Raw genomic sequence first — 23851 nt, forward strand, 5'->3', positions numbered from 1 at the left:
TATTGTTATAGATGCAGTTCTCCTTGAAGAGGGTATTTTAACAGAGGACCTCTTACTCTACATAATAACTGGTGTTTTGTTGATTAAACAAAAAAGCTTGTAAAGTGAATAACAAAAAAACCACAATAGGTCCATACCCTAAATATTTTACCTTAAGAAAACATACAAATGTACACATTTATTCACTATTTTGAAGGGGGGGGTGGATTTAGGTCAGAGGCCTTTTCTGTGAGTTCTTTGTATTGGCACAGGTTTCCTAATATGAATTTTGTTTGTCTTTCATGCATTCACCCACATCCATAAGTTGTCATTTTAAGTTTCCAGTTTTGGTTTCATTAGAGTGAGAATCTAAAGATCGTTGTTAAGCAGTTTAAGTACAATATATATCTAGAGTAGAGTTTATTTAAAAATGAAATCAATACTTTCAGGCAAAGATAGAAGCAGTTTACATAATAATTTAATTAAGCAAGTTTGGGAATAAGTAGTAACTCTTGATAAGGAGAAGAAGGAGGGCATAGTAGAAAGCCTCAAGTCACTAATGCTCACTTCCTTAAACATTACTCAGTATTTTCTACTAAGATGCTAGAGAAATTGGTTAATCCAACAAACCACAGTATGAAGTCAGTTAAAAAGACCTTTTATTATATTTGGGTCAACAATGGTAGACATTAATATTGGTAAGAGATTTCATGGAACATTCCTATTTCTAATACCTTATGTCAGAAGTATTTTATACAATTCAAAGTGTTTAAGGGAGTAGTGAAAGAAGTGACCAGTCTAGTGTCTGATGAAATAATCTCTTAAGATGTGTTTACCAAGACAAGAGTGAGGATGAAGATCTACACATGGTGCATCACTGTTCTGCTAATTCCAGCACCCTTCCCATTTTACCAATGCCTTAGCCTTCTTGATGGTATTCAAGTGTCTGTGTATTTTAGTGTGTCTTTTTGGTACTCTTTCAACTGTTTTTGACATATCATCTCAAAATTTATATTCCTTCACACATTGTAACTTATTTGACTAAGTTTATTTGACACTGGCTAATCAGTACATACTCAGTGTCTTTAATCCTATGCCTGTTTTTCTTCTTTTTAACCTGTGTTTTAGATTTCTACATTAATTCCTTATTTTCTCATACCTGTTTTTAAAGCTTCTGATGTCCACAGAATTTATCTTCTTCCGTAAGACTATGGCCATAGTGAATTTCCATTTAAATTTAGATTAAGAAACATAGGTATTTCTGGTGGTGGCTCAGTCGGTTAGGCGTCTACCTTCTTCTCAGATGATGGTCCCGGGGTCGTGGGATCAAGCCCCGAGTCGGGCTCCCTGCTTGGCAGGGAGCCTGCTTCTCCCTCTCCCCGCCCCCTACTCGTGCTCTCTCACTCTCTCTCAAACAAACAAATAAATAAATAAAATCTTAAAAAAGAAAGAAACATAAGTATTTCCACTGGATTTTAATAACTCCTGTGGGACTGCCAGCCATAACTTTATTAAACCTTTTTTTCCTCATACTTGTACCTTTATATTCCTCCTTTCTTAGATACTGTGCGTGTACTTCTGACATTTACACTTAAGCATCTTTTAAATGCAAATAACTTACTAGGTGATTTTGTTAGCCCATATTTCTACCTCTCTAGTACAGCTTCACATTCACTTATCTGAAATCCTGAGGCCAGATGTGTGTTGAAAATCATTTTTTTATCCTTAATTTTTAGAAAGTGTGTGTGTGTGTGTTTATATCCAAAGTGTTATGTAACCCCTTTTGGGTTTGTGGTAGCATCTGGAAATCAAGCACATTAATATTGCATGAGTGAACCACATGAATGTCTTACTGAATGGGAAAGGGTATAAAACGCCTTTGTTAGATCAGGTTTCATTCCCATGTGAGTTACTAAAAGTTTGAGGTTGTTCAGAGCTTTTTGGGTTTTAAAATTATGGATATGGAATCATGGATCTGTACATTCTTCCCTTTTAAGATCTCTGGTGTATCTTTGCATCTTAATGATGTATAAAAAATAGTTGAATTATTTTTCAAGTTGACATTGATAAGGGCTTTTCAACTGATAATCATTTAATTTACATAGCCATGTTAAATTACTTGTAACTTGTCCATAGTCTACACAGTTGTCAAAGTTTTGTTGATAGCTCACTTGTCACTGATGTTTTATTTATTTATTTATTTATTTTTAAAGATTTTATTTATTTATTTGACAGAGAGAGAGATAGCTAGAGCAGGAACACAAGCAGGGGGAGTGGGAGAGGGAGAAGCAGGCTTCCTGCCAAGCAGGGAGCCCGATGTGGGACTCGATCCCAGGACACTGGGATCATGACCTGAGCCGAAGGCAGACGCTTAACGACTGAGCCACCCAGGCACCCTGATGTTTTATTTTTAATTCATAACTCTGCAATCTGCTACTGAATAACATTGGTCTCTGTCTCATCTTTTCTAAAATGGAGTTGTTAATTGCCATATATTCAGGGAGATATCAAAGAGAATTAATAATTGTAAACCTTTCATAAAGAAATACAGCATCTTAAATTGTTTTTCACTAGAGGTTCGGAATTTTTAACAGACAGTATAATAATATTTTTTCCCTCCAATGCAGGTGTTCTTTATACATTTTCCTACAGGGCTCCTCTGTGGAGAAATCCGAAAAGCGTATGTAGAATTTGTCAATGTCAGCAAATGTCCTCTTACTGGATTGAAGGTTGTTTCTAAACGTCCAGAATTCTTTACTTTTGGTGGTAACACAGCTGTTCTAACACCGCTAAGTCCCTCAGCTTCTGAGAACTGTAGTGCTTACAAGACTGTTGTGACAGATTCTACCTCTGTGTGTACAGCACTCATATCGTCAGCTTCCTCTGTAGACTTTGGCATTGGCATAGGGAGTCAGCCAGAGGTGATTCCTGTTCCCCTTCCTGACGCCGTTCTTCTGCCTGGAGCTTCAGTTCAGCTACCAATGTGGTTACGTGGGCCAGATGAAGAAGGTGTCCATGAAATTAACTTTTTGTTTTACTATGAAAGTGTGAAAAAGCAGCCTAAAATACGGTGAGTATTATAAAACTTTCTTGATTTAACCTCTGTGTTTAATGTATGTGCACAAATTCAAATAAACATTTTGATATTTGTTAACACATGTCATCGTTTGTTAAGAAATTATGCCCTTCCAAATTATACATGATGTTTATATTTGAGCTTGTCCCTAATATAAGTTCTGAGTAGCCAAAAGTAGAAAAAATGAGGCTACCTTAATCTTTTTAGTGGCTTCTATCTATAAACTTCATGATTCTTTGATACAACTAAGTACTCTGGCCAAAGTTACCACATAATAATGAAATTCACAGGTACCATTTGTATATGAAGACAACCTGCTATAGTCATCCTGTTTCAAGAAAATTATTTTGTTTTACCCTTCCTTTTCTCTTGTGCCCTCTCCTGACCCCTGAGAATGTATGGGGAAAAAGGTATATATTTGTAGAATAGATGATTAGGGTAGTGTTATAATGAGGGTCACTGAAGAAATCAAACCTTGGTGCTCACAAGGGTCGGTGGCCTATATATTATTAAACAACATATTATTTTATTTATGATAATGCTGTTGTCATTTTTATAAAATTAACTAGGAATAATTGTGTTACTCCATTTATTAATGGAATATTTAAAATATCTTCTAAGACTTACTGTGAGGACAAAATGATACAGTACTTATAAGCATGGGGACATTTTAGATGCTCAATAAATATTAATTCTCCTTCAGAAGACAATAGAGCATACTCTGACCAAGCAGTCAGGGAAGGCTTTGTGGAATATAGTAGTGGTGAAATGAGCTTCCGAAGAAAGTAAAGATTTCAGAATTTGGATATCAAGGGGGATAGGCAAGAAAGTAGTGGGTATTCCAGGGAGTAACTATATATAAATGAAGATTTGTAAATTAGGAAATATAAACCGAATATAGTTAGTTTGATCACAGTGTAAAATATGTGTAAAAGAAGTAAAGGGGAAACTATTAGAACTAATAAATGAATTCAGTAGAGTTGTAGGATACAAAATTAACATATAGAGATCGATTGCATTTCTATAGTTCTATAATGAACTATCGGAGAAATTAAGAAAACAGTCCTATTTACAGTTGCATAAAAAAGAATACCTAGGAATAAATTTAACCAAGGAGGTCTTTTACATTGATGAAAGAAATTGAGATGACACAAATAAATGGAAAGATGTACTGTGTTCATGGATTGGAAGAATTAATATTGTTAAAATGTTCATACTACCCAAAGCACTCTACAGATTCAATGTAATCCCCATCAGAATACCAATGGCATGTTTTACAGAACTAGAACAAAGAATCCTAAAATTTGTATGGAACCACAAAAGACCCCAAATAGTCAAAGTAATCTTGAGGAAGAAGAATAAAGCTGGAGCTATCATGCTGCCTGATTTCAAACTGTACTACAAAGCTATAGTAATCACTGCAGTATGATACTGGCACAAAAATAGACACAGATCAATGGTACAGAATAGAGAGCCCAGAAATAAATGTATGTGTATGTGGTCAATTAAATCTATGACAAAAGAAGTAAGAATATACAGTGGAGAAGATCATTTCTTCAATAAATGATATTGGGAAAACTGGACCATTATCTTATACCATACACAAAAATAAATTCAAAATGGATTAAAGACTTGAATGTAAGACTTGATACCATAAAACTTCTAGAAGAAAACATAGGCAGTGAGCTTTTTGACATTCATTGATCTTACCAATATTTTGGGGGGTCTTCTCAGGCAAGGGCAACAAAAACTAAAACGGGATCACATCAAACTAGAAAGCTTTTGCACAGTGAAGGAGACCATCAGCAAAACAAAAAGACATCCTACTGAATGGGAGAAGGTATTTGCAAATCATGCATCAAAAATATATAGAGAACTTACACAATTTAATATAAAAAATTAAAAAATGGACGGGATCTAAGTCCACATTTTTCAAAAGACCTACAGATGGCCAACAGGCACATGAAAGGATGCTCAGCATCACTAATCAGGGAAATGCAAATCAAAACTACAATGAGATATTACCTCAAATTTGTCAGATTGGCTATTATCAAAGACAAAATAATAAGTGTTGGTGAGGTGGTAGAGAAAAAGGAACCCACAGACACTTGGTGGAAATGTGAATTGGTACAGCCACTTTACGGAAAACAGTATAGAAGTTCCTCAAAAAACTAAATAGAACTACCATACGATCCAGCAGTTCCAATTCTGGTTATTTACCTGAAGAAAAGAAAACCGCCATATACACTCCTGTGTTCATGGCAGTAGTATTTACAATAGCCAAGATATGGGGGCAACCCAGGTGTCCCATCTATCAGGATAAAGAAAATGCGGCATGTGTGTGCACACGCACACACACACAAATGTTACTCAGCCATAAAAAATAATGAAATTGTGCCATTTGTGATAACACGGGTGGACCTAGAGGGTATTATGCTAAGTATAATAAGACACAGAAAGACCATATTTTTTTCACCTATATGTGGAATCTGAAAAAACAAAACAGAAACAGACTCATAGACACAAGGAAGAAGCTGCTGGTTATCAGAGTGGGGAGGGGGTTGGGGGTGCGGGTGAAACAGGTGAAGGGGATTAAGAGGTACAAACTTTCTAAAATAAGTCATGGGGATGTAATCTATAGTATAGGGAATATAGTCAGTAATATTACAATAGCTTTTTATGACGACACGGTAACTAGATTTATCAAAGGGATCATTTCATAGTGTATACAAATACTGAGTCAATATGATTTATCCCTGAAACTCCTAGGACATTGTATTTCAGTTGTACTTAAAAAAAAAAAAAATTTAAGAGGTAATATTAAAAAAGAGTAGTAGTAAAGGGGAATTAACATTGAAATGTAAAAAGCTCTATTGTGGAGGGCCTTCAATGCCTGGTGAAAGTTTGGGGTTTACTTGATAGGGGATCAGTTGCTTTGAAACCACTGTCAGAGAAGTGGCATAATCAGGACATTGCTACATGAAAATTATTTTCATGTGCTATACTGATGAGTTTGGTGAGCAGACATGCCTAGAGTCTGGGAGACCATTAGTTTCCTTCCAAACTGAGAAGAAAGAATTTGAAATGAAGTTATGCTAACTAGATAATTTTACTGTATTATATTCTTTGTTTTTGTTTTAGAGTACAAATGGTCCTGAGAGCAATTAGGTTTTAAAAGCTTTGTTTGGAATTAGAGAATCATAACACATGGAGAGGTTCTTCCATTAAATTTGCAATTTTGTATTTCTTCAGTCACAGAATATTAAGACACACTGCAGTTATTTGTACCAGCCGATCTTTGAATGTACGAGCTACTGTCTGCAGAAGTAATTCTCTTGAAGATGAGGAGGGCCGAGGGGGCAATATGCTAGTCTTTGTGGATGTGGAAAATACCAATACAGTAAGTTGGTTTAAAACTAAATTTTATTTTTAATTATATTAAAGTGTTTCCTTTATTTTTAGGGAAGGATTTTTTTCCCCACAAGATAGCGTAAGGTAGGAATTTAGGAATGTTCATCTACAACAGTGTGAAAACATCTTAATTTTCCATTAACTTTGTAATTTTTTTTATATATATATTTTTAAGATTTTATTTATTTATTTGTCATATAGAGGGGGTGCACAAGCAGGGGGAGCAGCAGGCCGAGGGAGAGGGAGAAGCAGGCTCCCCGCTGAGCAGGGGGAGCCCGATGCGGGACTCGATCCCGGGACCCTGAGATCATGACCTGAGCCGAAGGCAGACACTTAACTATCTGAGCCACCCAGGCATCCCTAACTTCGTAATTTTAAGTCTAAAAGGGACCTGGTGGCGTTAATATATTCGTATGATATATAGCCCCATATGTGAGTAATTCAGTACCACAGAGATCTAATAAAGTGCTTTCTAGTCTCACCATTGAGAATCTATTGATATAACTAAATTTACAAAGTTGTGTTAGGATTTCACATTCCATATTAACTTGATAACCTTCACTTACACATTTCTGAGAGTATCATTTTCTTCATATAAAGCATTTCAAACATTTTACCATTCCTGTTTAAATACTCTAAATATAAAAATGAATATTAAAGAAGGGAATTGAGATCTCATGATTAAAATAAGATCTTAGCTTCAGGTTGATTTAGTTCAAATACTTACTTGAAGTGTTATTCTGAATGTCCTTTGCTTTTGGCTTCATAAACTTGTAAGGTTGCTTCTTTTTAAGATATTTGGGGTTTATATGCTAATACTTTGCTGATCTTCAATGAAAGTAACATTTGTAAAAATAAGATTTTAAGATTTTATTATTATTATTTAAAGATTTTATTTATTTGTCAGAGAGAGAGAGCACACAAGCAGGGGGAGCTGCAGGGAGAGCGAGAAGCAGGCTCCTTGCTGAGCAAGGAGCCCAATGTGGGACTCGATCCCAGGATCCTGGGATCATGACCTGAGCCGAAGGCAGATGCTTAACCAACTGAGCCACCCAGGCGTCCCTAAAATTTTAAGATTTTAATAATTTCAGGAGAATAAAAAATTATGTACAGTTTAACTTTATGTGCATTGGCTGTATATTGGGATTCTGATTTGTTTTTGTTGTTTGTTTTTGCCTTAGTGAGAATGAGATATCTCAGAAAGATTAGAAGAAATAAAAATGCTACAGTTTTGATTCAAAATTGACAACAAGGGGTGCCTGGGTGGTGCAGTCGGTTAAGCCTCTGACTCTTGATTTAGGCTCAGGCTCTGCTCTCAGGCTCCAAGCTCAGGGCAGAGTCTGCTTAAGTTTCTCTTTCTCTCTCTCTCTCTCTGCCCCTCCCCTCCGTGCTTGCACACGCATTCTCTGTCTCTTCTCTCTAAAAATAGGTAAGTAAATCTTCAAAAAAAAAATTGATAACAAATACTGTTTGGTCTAGTAAATACTACCAGTAACTCATTACGATAGGTTCTAATAACTGAATACCTTTCAGTATTTTAAAATTTGCCACTGGTGTACATTATAGTTAGATACAGTTTTTGGATAGAATGTTGACTTCTCTGTTTTAAGAACGTTTAAGGAGAGGGTGCCTGGATGGCTCAGTCAGTTAAATGTCTGACTCTTGATCTCAGCTCAGGTCTTGATCTCAGGTGGTGAGTTCAAGCCTGGCATTGGGCTCCATGCTGGGTGTGGAGCCTACTTAAAAGAAAAAAAAAGAATGTTTAAGGAAGGATTTAAATAACTTAAGCTTTCTAAAATGTATATTGTTTATTTCAAAATAAAAATTTCATCTTATGTTAATCAGTACTTTGGTAGCAGTGTCAGAATATTGTTTTCATTAGAACACTCTAAGTTTGTGCTCCTAAATCCTGAACGACTCTTATTTCTCTTCGATAGAGTGAAGCAGGTGTTAAGGAATTTCATATAGTACAAGTATCAAGTAGTAGCAAACACTGGAAGTTACAGAAATCTGTAAATCTCTCTGAAAACAAAGGTTTGTGACTTTTTCCTTCTTCATAGTGAATTCTCACATCTTCATTGCTTGATTTTTTTTTTCAGAGTAGTACTATAATATCATAAGATTGTTGGCACCTTTTTAATAATTAACTTTAAAGCATTCAATTGTGTTTTCATTAGTGTATTTGACTGTGAATCAAATTACCTTTCTTAATTCATTCTTTCCCATTTTTTATTTCCTTCCACATCTTTCTGTTCGCATTTTCTTTAATCAATTGGAAAATCAGTGCCTGAGTACATGATCACTTTCAAAATTTCAAACAATGCAGAAACACATAGACTAGAATATGGAAGGTTCTTTTTGTTTTCTTTGTTGTTTTTCTGTGTATAATGATACCTCTGTAGTGACTGACTTTTCCATGTATTTCCATACCTAGATAATGCTCAAACAGAATATGCATACTTGTGATATATATTGACAAATTGGTTTCCAGAATATTTCTTTCAGTTTATTATCCTGGCAGTAATATGAGAATGCCAAGTGTTTGTAAGAGTGTAGTGAAGCTAGCAAAATGATATTTGCTCTTTCTGGAGAATTGTACAGTATATTTCAAAAAATATAAAAATGTTTAAACTCTTCTTTAGTCTTGGTAATCCTTATTTTTGGAATTCATACAAAGGAATTAATTCAGAATACATGAAAATCCATACATTGAAAACAGAGCAGTGTATTGCAAGGTTATGTTTAGTATGGAAAAATTCAGTGTGGATTTAATGTAAATTATAACTCAGACTATTTTTTAGTCATTAAAATATGTTAACATTTTTAAAATGTTTACAATACTGAGAAAATGCATCATAGCACAGTATGTGCATATAATATTGATATAAATCATACATACGAAAAAATACTGAAAGGAAATGAAGAAATGATAGAGTGGTGGGATTGTGGGCTCCCTGGTTCCCAGGTTCTGATCTTTTAAACTTTTCTGTTTATCTGTAATGTCACACACACACACCCCAACATGTATTTCAAGAAAATTGAATTTCATCCTTTTTAAGAGCTGAAATTTGCTTTATGGAGATGAAAAGAAAGATTTTTTCATTAAACATTATTTATAATTGTGAATTATTTTTCAGTTTGACTAAGGAAGCTTGAATGAGTAAGGTTTTACCGTGTCATAAGCAGCTAAGAAAGATCTTTGAAATTTTCTTTTCTTTCTAGATGCCAAACTTGCCAGTAGAGAGAAGGGAAAATTTTGCTTCAAGGCAATACGATGTAAGGAAAAAGAAGGTAAATTCATTTTATTTTCACACTTTCCTAAGGGTCATTTTATATTTCATGCCAATGATATTGATTAGTTTGTTTTCCTGTTTTTCAGTTGCCACACAGTTCTCAGAAAAATATACCTTTGCAGATATCATCTTTGGAAATGAACAGGTATGCAAATGAGCACAGTAGCATTTGATTTTAAAAGTCACAGTTTTAGAATATCTGACTATTTTGGCAAAACTATTGATTTAGTAATCCCCAGAATCTTTTGTGGATGAACATGTCAACTTTGTTGGGTTTTGCAGCTTATCTTCATGTTTCAAAACAGAGCAGAAATGCTATATGGATTATACCATTTTAATTAGTAAACTAACTTCCTTTTGAGAGCATCATAGGTGTAAAAAGTATAATCCTTGGGATTAAAAAATGAAACCGGATTATACAAGGGAACCTATTTATTAGGGAAAGTGGTCACAGTGGAACATAAAGATGATAATCGTCTGGATTTTGGTGTATCATATGGTTCTGACATCCAAATAATAAACTTTTTTGTGATTTTAAATATGTTGTCTAGGACAGTGATAATCCAACTTAATTATTTGTAAGAATCACCTAGAGCAGTGGTTTTCAAACTTTCAGAGACTGTACATATGAGTATCTGGGGCTCTTGTTAAAATGCAGATTCTAATTCAGTAGGCCTGGGATGGGACCTGAGAGTCTAAATTGCTGTAAGTTGGGGCACCTGGCTGGTGCAGTCAGTAGAACATGTGATTCTTGATCTTGGGGTCATGAATTAAAGCCCACATTGGGCACAGAGTTTACTTAATAAAAAATATGTATAATAAATTGTTATAAGCTCCTAGATGATGTTGAGGTTATCAGTCTGCAGACCCTATTTTTGATCTAGAAGATTTTGTAAAAATGAAGGCTTTGTCTCCCCAACTCTAAAAATTATGGCTCATTACGTCTTGGGTGGGGTTTAGGAATGTGCATTTTCAACCAGCTTTGAGAAATACTGGACCAAGGGTGTAAAATTCCATGTAGTTGTGCCCTGTTACTGTTATTATTGCTACTGTTTCAGTTACTGTTTCTTTTTTGTGTTTTTTTCTTTGATAATCCTAGACATTCTTACACTTTTGTATTTCTCTTATCATTTGCCTTCATCTGACACATTCTTTGTGGCTGTCTTTTGACTACTTGAAGAAATAGTTACTTAGAATATCTCAGTGTACCAAAAGCCCAGTAATTCCCAAACAATGTGACTTTTGTCAACACTGTGCCTCTTGAATGATTGAATTTAGGTTTCATGATTTCAGTTGTTTGTTCTGTTCATTTCTTTTTGAAACTTAAAATCTTTAGAGACATAATTAAGACCTTTAAGTTATATTAAGATTGTAATTTTTATTGTATTTGTTGCCAAATAATTTTGCATAGGAGTACTGAAGAAGGCAGAAACAAAGACATTTTCCCTTTTGACGAATCTGGTTGAATAAATAGAACTCACCAAGCACTACAGGTTACTGAGAAACCTATAGGGACAATTGTTTACCAGAAAATAGTTCACTCTTAAAGGGGAAAACATCTATTTATTAATATTTAATAATTAACTTGAAACTTAGCATCTATGTAATATAGCCTATAATGCAGGGAATCTTAAGTATAGAGATTTTACTATGAAACACAGTATTCTGTGAAAGGAAATCCTGTAGTTCTGATTCCATTTAAAATTTTTTTTAAAATTCTTTTTTCATGTTCTCTCCCTTCAAGTATAAAAACCGTATTAAGACCAGTAATTCCATTTGCATTCTGTTTCATTGGACGTTTTCTAGGGTTCTAAGTATTTGAATGAGAAATATTTCTGTTATTTTAATAGTACAAAGAATATTACTTTTCAGTAATTTATTTTTTATGCATTTTCTTAGAACTACCCATTATCCTCCCTTGATACTTGGAAGGTCAAACCTAATGTCATGGCAGTGTAGTTTAATTACTTTGAGATAGTAGCTTTAAGATTCAGGGTAATGTGTACCAAATATTTTAGGTGTTTACCTGTCTTCGTGTGTTTTACAGCCTCCCTGTACTGACAAATTGACAAGAAATTATTGAATAAGCCTTTTGGTTATATAGAAATATATAGAGAAATATAAATTTTGGTAGGGTATATTTAGTTGAAAACATTTATGTAGATAAATGATTTTCTTTTAACAGATAATAAGTTCAGCAAGTCCATGTGCAGACTTCTTTTACCGAAGTTTATCTTCTGAAATAAAGAAACCACAAGCCCAGCCATCTGTGCATGCAGAAAAACAGTCAATAGAGGATGCTGTGAGATTAATTCAGAAGTGCAGTGAGGTGGATTTGAATATTGTCGTATTATGGAAGGTATGTGTTATTAAATTATTTCAGCAAGCCTTGCTTGTAGATTCTTCAGCCTTAAGCTGAAGAACAAATGTAAGCTGGTATTATATTTTTTCTGTGTAAAATTTTCAGTTTCAATATTTAAGTTATTTTATAACTTTTTTTAACAGTTCCATAATGACTTTGTAAATCTTTTTTTTTTTTTTAGGATTTTATTTATTTATTTGAGGGAGAGAGAGAGAGTGTACGTGCATAAGTGGGAGGAAGGGCAGAGGGAGAGAGACAAGCAGACTCCCCACTGAGCGGGGAGCCTCATGCAGGGCTTGATCCCAGGACCCTGAGATCATGACCTGAGCTGAAGTCAGACACTTAACCGACTGAGCCACCCAGGCGCCCCCCATAATGACTTTTTTTACTTAGAGAAAGAATTCATTCAAATTAGATAACTTTCTTCTTTGTTACTACTGTTAGTTCTTAGTGGTACTGAGAACATTGTAGATATAGTAAGCTCCATGAAAACAAGTATCATTATTAAACTCTTTATTATGGGCATTTTCAAACACCAGAAAGAGAAAAAATAGCACTGTGAACCTTCAGGTACCCATTACTCAGGCTCCATAGTCATTAATATGTTGCTATTCATTTTTCATCTATTCCAGTAGCCCCTCTCCTTTGTTTTATTTTTACCTTCCTTTATTTTTTGCTGTAGTATTTTTTTAATAACATAATATTTTATCTGTAAATGCTTCTGTATTTACTTCTAGCAGATGAGGACTCTCTTATATAACATAACCCCAGAGTATTTTTTATCTCACCCAACCAAATTAACAATAATTTTGAATTATTATTTGTTGGTTTGTTTTCAGTTTTTCCAGATTATTTGAAAATATTTTAAGTTTTTATTTTTTTAAAGATTTTATTTATTTGAGAGAGAGAGAGACAGAGCACAACAGGGAGGGGCAGAGGGAGAGGGAGAAGCGACTCAGCTCTGAGCAGGGAGCCTGATTCGGGACTCGATCCCAGGACCCTGAGATCATGACCTGAGCTGAAGGCAGAGGCTCCACAGACTGAGCCACCCAGGCACCCTGAAAATATTTTAAGTTTTCAAAAATCACATCCAGATAAGATCCACACATGGCAGACCAGAATGAGATGGTTTAGACTTTAGTCTTCCTTAAAGTTATTTACTATAATACAGAGGAGGCTTGTTTCTCACAGTGCACCCTTTTGTATTTTATGCATGTATTATAAGAATTTGTAATTACATATAGATTATGTTACATATAATATATAATAAAATTACATATTATTTTTTAAAAGACAGTTCTACAGTGCAATTAAGGATCTTGCCCTAGGATATTCACCTGAACAGGGTGGAAAGGTTTGATTTTATGTTGTCTGAAACAAGGGCTCACATAGAGATATGCCCATAGTAGATGATCAGTACACGTATTTTTATTTTTTATTTTTATTTTTTTTTTAAGATTTTATTTATTTATTTGAGAGAGAGAGAATGAGAGAGAGCACATGAGAGTGGGAAGGGTCAGAGGGAGACGCAGACTGCCCGCCGAGCAGGGAGCCCGATGCGGGACTCGATCCAGGGATTCCAGGATCATGACCTGAGCCGAAGGCAGTCGCTTAACCAACTGAGCCACCCAGGCGCCCCAGTACACATATTTTTAAATTGGTTCAAATACTCTATTCTTTTTTACTACATCACACAATAAACTTTTTTAAAACCAAGGTGGCATGAGTTTCAATAAAATTTCAACAAAATGGTACTTTAATTGATTTAGGTGTATAATAATAAAAAGATCAGTTTCCCATTTTTAGCTTGAAATCAAATCTTCTTGAAGCTTAGGATCAAGAGGCTTCTATTTTCAGGCTCAGTGGTATTGCCCCTTAATGCAAACCAACCACTCATTAAATGTATACTAGACCCTTGAGGTATGTGGCTGCATTCCAGATTTCTGCCCTGTAACAATTTGAAATATTTCTGAGACAAGATTTTGAGTAATGTATCTGTACTCTGTATTAATTGTTAAGTCCACAGTTTGGCTGGGGGGAAAACAGCCCTGAATAGCAGCCCACTACTACTAGTATTGCTGATTACATGAAGAAGAAAACTAAGCTATGATGCTCCTTGGCTAGAAAATGGAAGTTTGAATAGAATAAAGAATAGGATATTAAGTTGATTGTGGCTAGTATCTAAGATAAGTTTAGCACATACTCATTTGAGAAAGTGGTAGATTTTCTTTAGTGAAGTGTCTAGATAATGCAAAAAAGCACTGCATGAAAGGAAACTTGAAAAGTCATTTAAGTTGTGGAGTAGGAAACAGGAAGCATTAGGAGTCTTTCAGTAAAATAGGATGCAGGAGAAAAACGAAGAGCTCAGACAACATTTTTGTGAAAAATAATTGGAAAAGGGGCACAGAACAATTCCTAACCAGTCTTAACCAAATATAAAGGTTTGTTTTAAAAAGTTAAGTCTTTGTGCAGAGAGAAGAATACATTATAGAATTTGACAAGGCTATGGATGATTTTTGTTCAATCCCATGAGACCATTGGAAAAAACATAAGACCTGTCTCAGAACTTTACCCTGTCAGCATTCATCCTCTCAGCTAAAGGCCCACCCCAGCAGGTGTTTAACTACAGCATCGCTGGGCTGTGTAGTAATGCACACTGAGCAGGTCCCGGCTGTCCTGTGTCTTTGTGCAGCACTGCTCCAGGTGTGATGTACGGGTGGCAAAACTAGCCATGATAAAATAAGTACACAGATTGAAAATATGAAATGAAAACATTTAGAAACTTTTATAGCATTTTGCCTGAGAAATGTTATGTCTGTTGAATCTAATAGTAAAAAAATTGGGCTTGTCAAAAAATTTTTAAGCCTTTGCATAATGTGATGATAACAGTATATCAGAGCCATTTACATACAACATTTTCTCTGGGGCAGAAGCAGTTCAAGAGGGTGATGAGTTATATGCTGGAACCAGTGTTTTGATATAGATGAAATCAGCCTTTTTTTTTTTTTTTTTTAAGTGTATGTACTTACGGTTAAGATATCCAAGGGTGTGACATTTTCACTTATAGGATTCATGATTGTACTCACTGATTTTGTTCTACTAGGTGATAAACCCTGAGGCATTTCAGAAGCAAGACTATGAGAAAAAATGTTTTGCCTGTGTATCGTCAGTCCAGTAACAAAAAGGCTTGTGTTAGAGCACTGCTCTTTTGGACTAGTTTCTTAAGAGCTCTAGAGAACATTGAAAAAGATTTTAAGATGTGTCCCTTAAATATTCAGGCCAACTGTGTTAAATTGAAGCAAAACAGATTTTGACAGATTCTCTATTGATTGAATGAATAAATAAAAGTAGAAATTCTGACGCATCCATAGTGTTGATAATTGTTAAGTAGCCATAATATTTCTCCCTTCCATCAAATATTGCATTCATTACTTTTGAGGTTACTGCCAAGAAAGGTAACATTTTTGTGCTTTGTATGTTTAGGCTTATGTAGTGGAAGATAGTAAGCAGCTTATTTTGGAAGGTCAGCATCATGTTACTCTTCACACTATAGGAAAAGAAGCCTTTTCATGTCCTCAGAAACAGGTAATAACAGAGTTTTCTTTGTTTGGGTCTTCTTGTGAACTGTGGAGTGTTTTGTTTGGTTGGTTTTTGGGTTTTTAAAGGGGTCTGGCTTGTGCAGGCTTTTATATTGAGATTTGAGTGGGGGGTTGGTGGCAGAAGACTAATTTAAATGAGAAATGAACATAAATTAAAATTTATTAGCATCTCATAAGAGTATTAAAATACACTTGTGATCTGGAGGTTTCTAATAAATATTCTATACTGAATCTAGAATTCATAGTTATAAAAAGAATTAATTTGCTTGAGAGGAAGGGAAACATGCCTATACCACTGCAGAACTCCAGGGAGGGCAAAGCATAAAATATAAAGGATGCTCCATGGAGTGGTGCAGCAGCTGGTAATAGTGTTTAATGTGTTTTCTGATTTCTCATAAAATACTGTTTCATCTTACCAAAAAGTTCTCATAGTATATATGAACACAATTTAAGCACATCCAGTAATTCAAACAGTGACCTTGTATTGTGTTTATAAATATTGGATCTTAATTTCAAGCTTTCTCATTATTTTTGGTGAAAACTTTTATTTTGAAATAATTTTCAAACTTGCAGAAAAGCTGCAAGTATAGTATAAGGGACTCTCTTATACTTTTCACCAAGGTTCACCAGTGGTTAGCATTTTACCTTCTTTGCTTTATCATTTTTTTCTCTATTTATGTACACATTGATTTTTTTTTTCTTAATTTACTCCCAAGTAAATTGCAGACATCCTTCTCTCCCCCCATTTAGTTCACGAGTATTCCTAAGAATAAGGACAATCTCTTACATAATCACAGACACCATTATTAAATTCAGGAAGTTTAACATTGATGCAGTACTCATATTAGTCCATATTCAAATGTCATCAGAGGTCTGCATTATATGCTTGACAGTTTTTTTTTCCTACCCAGGCTAGTCCAGGATCATGAGTTGCATTTGCTTGTCATGTCTCTTTAGTCTTCTTTAATCTGGGACAGTTTCTGAGCCTTGATCTGTCATTATGTCATTGACATCTTTGAGGAGCATGGGCCATTTATTTTAATGTAGAATAATACCTCTTTGGGTTTTTCTTGTGTTTCTTCATGATTAGATTAAGGTTATACATTTTTTGGCAGGAATACCACAGAAGTGATGTTATGTCCTTGTCAGTGTATTATATCAAAAAGCACTTGATATTAATTTGTTTCATTATCAGTGATGGATCATTTGATTAAGATGGTCTCCACCGTATTTTTCTACAGTAAAGTTACTGTTTTTCCTTTCGTTTTCTAATAAGTAATTTGTGGGGAGATAATTTGGACCTATGTAAATGTCTGATTTCTTATCAAACCTATGTCCACTAGTTTTAGCATCCATTGGCAATTCTATGACTTGAATCAGTTTTTACTTCGATGGTTACAAATGGCAATATTCCACTAGTTTTAATGAAGATATCAAATTTAACCCCAAATCTATTTCTTAATTAAAAAATTGTTTCTTCACCTTTGATTAATACAGAAGTCCCAAGTTTTAGTTGTATATAAACTTTTGATAATTTGGAACATCTCAAACATTGGCAAAATTAGCACTTGGAAAATGAAGAAGTGATTTTATAAAATTTATTCATGTTATATTTTCATTTTACATACCATGAATGGCATATCATTTTTATTTCTCTGTATTTCACCTTTGAAATATTTTTTATTCTCTTTATATGATTAACTGAGCTTGGGAGATAAGGCAGTTTCATAATACTGTGAATAATAGATTTGGAGCCCAAAGACTTTGAGATTGATGACCAAATTACTTGCATAACTTGATGAACCTTAGCTTACTACTCACTTACAAGGCAAAGATAATAGTTCTTTACTCCTTGCCTCTCTTGTGGTGGAACTGTCATAAGGTATGAATCAGGTCCTTATTGTCAAATTACTGGACAAATATTTAGTGCTGGTTGTGAAAATACTTTTTGCTACTTTTAAGCTGGGAGAGGGGGAAACTCTTTTAAATATTCTCTCAGTAAATTAGCTCAGGCCTTTGGTATCCTTTTATGGCCATTGTTTGTGTGTTTTCTACCTAAGTGGCATATGGAAATTTATTTAGTATAGTTTAGAAGTCTCAAACAATAGCTTGGTTTTTTTGATGTTTAGAATATATTAAACAATAATACATTTTTTGAACTTTCTATTAAAGTGTAAGATAAATACAGAATAGTTGAATAGCTCATTGAATTTCACAAATTGAAGAACACTTCAGTATAACCAGGACCCCGATCAAGAAATAGAACATAAGTAGCACCCCAGAAGTTCTGTTTCTGTTCTCTTCTTTCCTCCAGAGTAAACCTTTAGTCACTGTTCTCTGACTTCTAAATCAAAAACAAATTTAGTTCTTGCTTTTACAGCTGTATACATCAGGGATCAACAAACCTTTTCTTTTTTCTTTTTTTTTTAAAGATTTTTTTTTTTTAAGATTTTATTTATTTATTTGAGACAGAGAGAATGAGAGAGAGAGAGCACATGAGATGGGGGAGGGTCAGAGGGAGAAGCAGGCTCCCTGCCGAGCAGGGAGCCCGATGCGGGACTCGATCCCGGGACTCCAGGATCATGACCTGAGCCGAAGGCAGTCGCTTAACCAACTGAGCCACCCAGGCGCCCTTTTTTTAAAGATTTTATTTACTTATTTGACAGAGTGAGAGATAGCGAGAGCAGGAACACAAGCAGGGGGAGTGGGAGAGGGAGAAGCAGGCTTCCTGCCAAGCAGGGAGCCCGATGTGGGACTCAATCCCAAGACCCTGGGATCATGACCTGAGCCGAAGGCAGACGCTTAACGACTGAGCCACCCAGGCGCCCCAACAAACCTTTTCTGTCAGTAGCCAGATGATAATATTTTAGGCTGTGCTGGCCAGAAGGTCTGTGTCTTAATTACTCATCTCTGTTGTTGGAGTCCAAAAGCAACCATAAACAATATGTAAACAAATGGATATGGCTGTTTCAATAAAACTTTCTTTACAAAAACAGGAAGCAGGCTGGGTTTGGCCTGTGGGCTATAGTTTGCCAATCCCTAGTGCAGATCAAAATCCCAACTAGGCTAGCAGGAAATTAAAAATCAAAATTTCCCTGGATGGTAAAGAAAAATGGAGAAAAATGGTTTAAAAAGATAATAATAGTAGAAAGGGGGTGATATTCTCTGTTTTCATTTAGGTGATAATGATATTTATTGAAATGTTTACAGTGTGCCTGGCACTGGTTATACTGAGACTTTTACATGCATGATTAACCTTCAGTTAATACAGATGAAGTACTGTAATCTATAATAAACACAGCAGTCTATTTTCAAAATGAAATTTTAAAGCAATTTTAGTTCTTCAACTATTAAAACAGGTGCTATACAATTCAATGTCTGTGGCTTAAGTACTAAGTAACAACCACAACAGATTTTGAAATTATTATGAACCCCTTTTTATAAATAAGGAAATTCAGTCTTAAAGTATTAAATACCTTATGTGGAGTTGCTGGAATTTAAGTCTAACTCCAGCACATAATAAATAGGGAATGAATAAATGATTCTGATCCTAGATTGTTTATCCTCAATTGTATCGCAGATGATTCTGTTAGTTTAAATAACAGCAGAAAAAGTATTGTTCATGCTTTCCTTTATCTCAACTGTTTTTAACTTCTTTTATTTGTATATGCTATATTTTAACAAGACAATGTTTTTATTGTCATATATATTTTTTTTCTTTTCTCAGGAGCCACCAGAAATGGAACTATTAAAATTTTTCAGGCCAGAAAACACTACAGTTCCTTTAAGACCATCCGTAGAGCAGCTTTCTAATCTCATTAAAACGAGTCTTCACTATCCAGAATCATTTAATCATCCATTTCATCAAAAAAGGTCTGAGGTTTATTTTTGTTAAAATTTTTCTACAGTGCACGTGTGCGTATATACGCACACACTCTTATTTATTTATTTTAACAATGGCATTAACCCCAGTATTGAAAAAGAAATTTAGAATAATATTGAGTCTATGGAAATTGCTCTTAAATAATTTACCCTTTACTATGATTACTATATGCTGCAGCTGTGGTTAGAGGTAGATAATTGCCTTCGACACCTCAGTTGCTGAAAGTTTCCTTTTGGTGAGCACGTTTATCATTAAGTCAAAACCAAGAAAAAATATAATTTTGGTTTTGTTTTAGACACAAATTAAATGTAAGAAATGACTATAGTATAGACTCATCAAACAGTTCAAATTTAGACAGCATTATGAAGCTTTACTAAGTGCTAAATGCTAACTTCTTGGAGAATGATGTTCAGTTGACCCTTGAACAGTGTGGTTCCATCTATGTGGGTCTACTTATACATGATCTTTTTTGATAAATACAGTATTGTAAATGTGTTTTCTCTTAAGGATTTTCTTGATAACATTTTCTTTTCTCCAGCTTACTTTATTGTAAGAATATAAAATATAATTCATATAACATACCAAATATGTGTTACTCGACAGTTTGTGTTATTGGTAAGGCTTTGAGTCAGCAGTAGGCTATTAGTAGCTAAGTTTCTGGGTAGTCAGAAGGTATACACAGATTTTTGACTGTGTGGGGGTTAGCACCTCTAACCCCTTTGTTGTTCAGGGGGCATCTGTATTTGTAATTTTGGTAAGTAGCTTGATTATATAAACTTAAGATTCTAAAAATAAAAAGTCCTAAGTCAGATGACACTTCAAAAAGTTGCTAGTTTGCAGGTATAAGAAAAGATGGAGAGACGTCTATTAGAACCAGTCTATAAGTGATAAGTGAAGGTATGAATTTTGGTGAAAAATTCACCCTGGATAAGGGTGGCGATGGGGTGGGATAGAACAAAAAGAGAACAGTGACCTGCAGAGCAATGACATCTGAGAGAAAAGCTAAAGAAAAAGGAATCCACAAAGAAGACTAGTTGAGAAGTAATTAGGAAGAAAAGACCAATGAGGAGAAAGTGGTATCTCAAAACTTGAGTGAGAACAGTTCAAAGAAAGAGAATGGTTTAATTGTTTAAAATGCTGCAGAAATGTCAAGTAGTAAATGGACCAGAAAATTATTTATTGGATCTGACAAGAGGTCATTAATGGTTTTTTAGAAGAATGTTACTATATAATGGGAGTGCAATCAGGGTATAATAGGTTGAGGAGAGATTGGGAGGTAAGTAAGTAAAGTGTAGTCTACTAGTGTAGACCACCCTTTCAGAAAGCTGGGCTATGAACAGGGATCCAGGAATATCCATTCAGTATTGTTTTCTTACTAGGTAAGATATGGTTATGTTTATGGTCTTGAAGGAAATGATGGGATATAGGGAGAATAACAGAATCCTTAATAGATGGAAAGATACACAGTCCAAAGAATCACGGGATTAGCTTTGGACTACAGAAGGGATCTCCTTACTATTGAAACAGGGAGAGGAGAAAGTAGGGAGAAATTTTAACGTATTCACACATGATGGAGTGCCTCCATTTTAGGGAATATTTCTAGGAGCAAAGTAATATAGGAGATAAGAGAATAAAGGATAGAACATTTGAGAAGTAAAATTTGAGGGTAACTTCTGAGAGGAATGAGAAGAAGCTGGCTAAGGACACACAGATTGCTGGGCAAAATTAAGACCTTGACAGAGACTTAATGTCAGACATATTTAAAAAGTAACTTAAATGGTGCTAACCACTTTTAAACCTTCTCTTTATTAAATATAACACACAGAAATGTGCTCAAAAACAACATGTATGACCATGGTGATTTTTTTTTTTCCCCACAGAGTTAACACCCAGATAACCACTTCTATGCTATTGCTAGCATCACAGAAGCCCCCTTTGTATTCCCTCCCAGGCACTACCCCGTGTGCCCCCAATATTGGTAGTCACTTCTTTGCTTCTCTTTATAATTTTTCCAACTAAGTATACAACTCTATATTTTGATTTGCTTGGGGCATTTTTTGAACTTCTTATATAAGTGGAATTATAGAGTATATTCTTTTTATGTCTGGCTTCTTTCATTTAATATTATGTTAGTAATTGTTAACTATTGCACGAAGCAATAGAATTTTCGTTGCCTTATGAATGTTTGAACATACCGGAACAGTTTATCTATTTACTCTACTGTTGATGGACTTTTGGATTATTTTCATATTTGAGCTATTTTGAATTCTTCTGTGAATAATCTTGTGTATAATCTCCTGGTGTATGTGTGCTTGCCTTTTTTTCCAAGTTCTTCCAAAGTTTAACCAACTTGCACATCCCACTTAGCGGTATACGGGAATTCCCTCTGCGCCACACCTTTACCAACACTGTTGTCAGATTTTTAAAAATTTTAACCATTTAAGTTATTTGTAAAACTTTTTTGTCTAGGTCTTAATGTTGCTCTAGGTCTTAATGTTGCTCTAAAGTGCAGCCATAGTTGAGGAAAAAAATTTTATGTTTTATCCCTGTTGAACCTGTTTTGACTTCATGTACTTTCATGGGCAGTTTTGATTCCCTGATGTTTCATTTTAAGCAGTTGTTCTACTTCGTTTATCAGACCCATCCTGCTTCACGTACTTCCTGAATATCTTAGATCCCACAGTGCTTCTTTTTAACCTTAGTGGTTAAAACCTTGGCTGTGCTTTAGAGGCAAGGATGTTTAGGAGTTTTCCACATGATTTTATTGGGGTAAAAAGACTCATAGAATCTAGGCAGTGTAGGGAAGTATGTGAAGCAGGATAGGTTTGATCATCACTTCACCTCCCATTCATCTTATACATCTGTGAAGCAGGGGCATACCACCTAAATGATCAAGCTAAAGTAGAGTAGTGGGTTAAAAACAAAACATCACAGTTAAATAAAACTGTGCATGGAAGTATGTGAAAACAAGACAAGTTAGATAAGGATAAAATGCGGCATTTTTTTCCAACCCTGGCTGCACAGAATTACCTGGGGAATTTTTGAAAATCCAAATGCTCGATGCCACTTTAATCAGAATCTCTGGGAATAGAACCCAGGCATCTGTATTTTTTAAATGTCCTCACATGATACCAGCATGCATCCGTATCAGTCATGGTTGCCACAGTAATGCTTCATAACAAACCACTCCAGAATTCAGTAGCCTACAAGGCATTCTCACACTCATGGATCTGCAGGTCAGCTACCATTTGGCTTGAAGCTCATCTTCAAGCTGTGGGTTGGTTGGGTTCCTGTCTGTACCACATATATTTTGGGCTCAGTCCAAATGGGCAGCAGCTACTTGGATATGTCCTTCTCAGTGAGTATCTCTGGAGTACAAATGTGAACCATATTGTGAGAGCACATTGATTCTGTTTGCATCAAAGACATGAATATTCCATTGGCCAATTAGCCTCACCTTCACAATCAACAAGGATGATCCACAGTCCCCCGGTGGGAAGGGTTAAGGGAGTGAGTAACTGCTACACAGTAGTTATAGTTATACCACACTAACTGAGATTGAGAAACACTGAAATAGAGAGCCAAAGTGATTGGTCATCCCTGTGACACTAAGAGTAGAAGTATAATTGAGTGAGAAAGCCGGAGAGATGGGAGATAATTGTCAGAGAGTGGAGTGACAGAGTATTATTTCAGAGGTAGCTATTTTAGGTGACTAAAAAAAAATCACAGTATGGTCACGGAAAGTAGATGGCTGAGTTTTGAATAGTACTAAATTTGAGAAGATGTTGAATGGGTCGTCTACTTAGTAAAGTTGTCCACATGATGACAAGACTCGGGATTAAAGAGAAGAAAGCAAATTCATGCCGAAGCTTTTAATAATTGAAGCCAATAGATGATACAGAAGAGATGCGTAGAGCAGTGGTATGCCCCTGCTTCACAGACGCAGGAGATGATGCGAGGTCAAGCGATGTTTCCCTCATCTTTACCTAAGATATTTCAAAATACTCATCCTTTCCCCTTCCCCCAAAGAATCTGCTGTACTGAGTTACTGTTGCTGGGTTTAGTATGTCAGTATGAGGACACAAAAAAAGATGAAAAACTGTGGAGTAGTTTATTACAAATAAATGGGTGTTTTGACAGAGGAGATAGGAAGAAATCATCAAGGAGTGGTATTGGAACTACATTAATGATACATTCTGACCGGAGATGTGGAAGATGTTGGAAGAACAGCATCTCTTGTCAAGAGGG

At 35.1% G+C, this 23851-nt stretch overlaps 1 protein-coding gene across 5 annotated transcripts in view; it reads left to right on the top strand.

The window, feature by feature from the left end:
- Positions 1-23851, top strand: part of TRAPPC8 (trafficking protein particle complex subunit 8) — an 82906-nt gene that overhangs the window by 54706 nt on the left and 4349 nt on the right. For all 5 annotated transcript variants that reach the window (XM_078060467.1, XM_078060468.1, XM_078060469.1 and 2 more), the window contains 8 exons: positions 2607-3049; positions 6308-6455; positions 8404-8500; positions 9689-9757; positions 9846-9904; positions 11945-12118; positions 15605-15706; positions 19448-19593. In XM_078060467.1, coding sequence (XP_077916593.1) covers positions 2607-3049; positions 6308-6455; positions 8404-8500; positions 9689-9757; positions 9846-9904; positions 11945-12118; positions 15605-15706; positions 19448-19593 — 1238 coding nt within the window. The remainder of the gene's footprint in view (positions 1-2606; positions 3050-6307; positions 6456-8403; positions 8501-9688; positions 9758-9845; positions 9905-11944; positions 12119-15604; positions 15707-19447; positions 19594-23851) is intronic.

The sequence above is a fragment of the Halichoerus grypus genome, chromosome 13, assembly GCF_964656455.1.
Source record: "Halichoerus grypus chromosome 13, mHalGry1.hap1.1, whole genome shotgun sequence".
Classification (NCBI taxonomy): Eukaryota; Metazoa; Chordata; class Mammalia; order Carnivora; family Phocidae; genus Halichoerus; species Halichoerus grypus.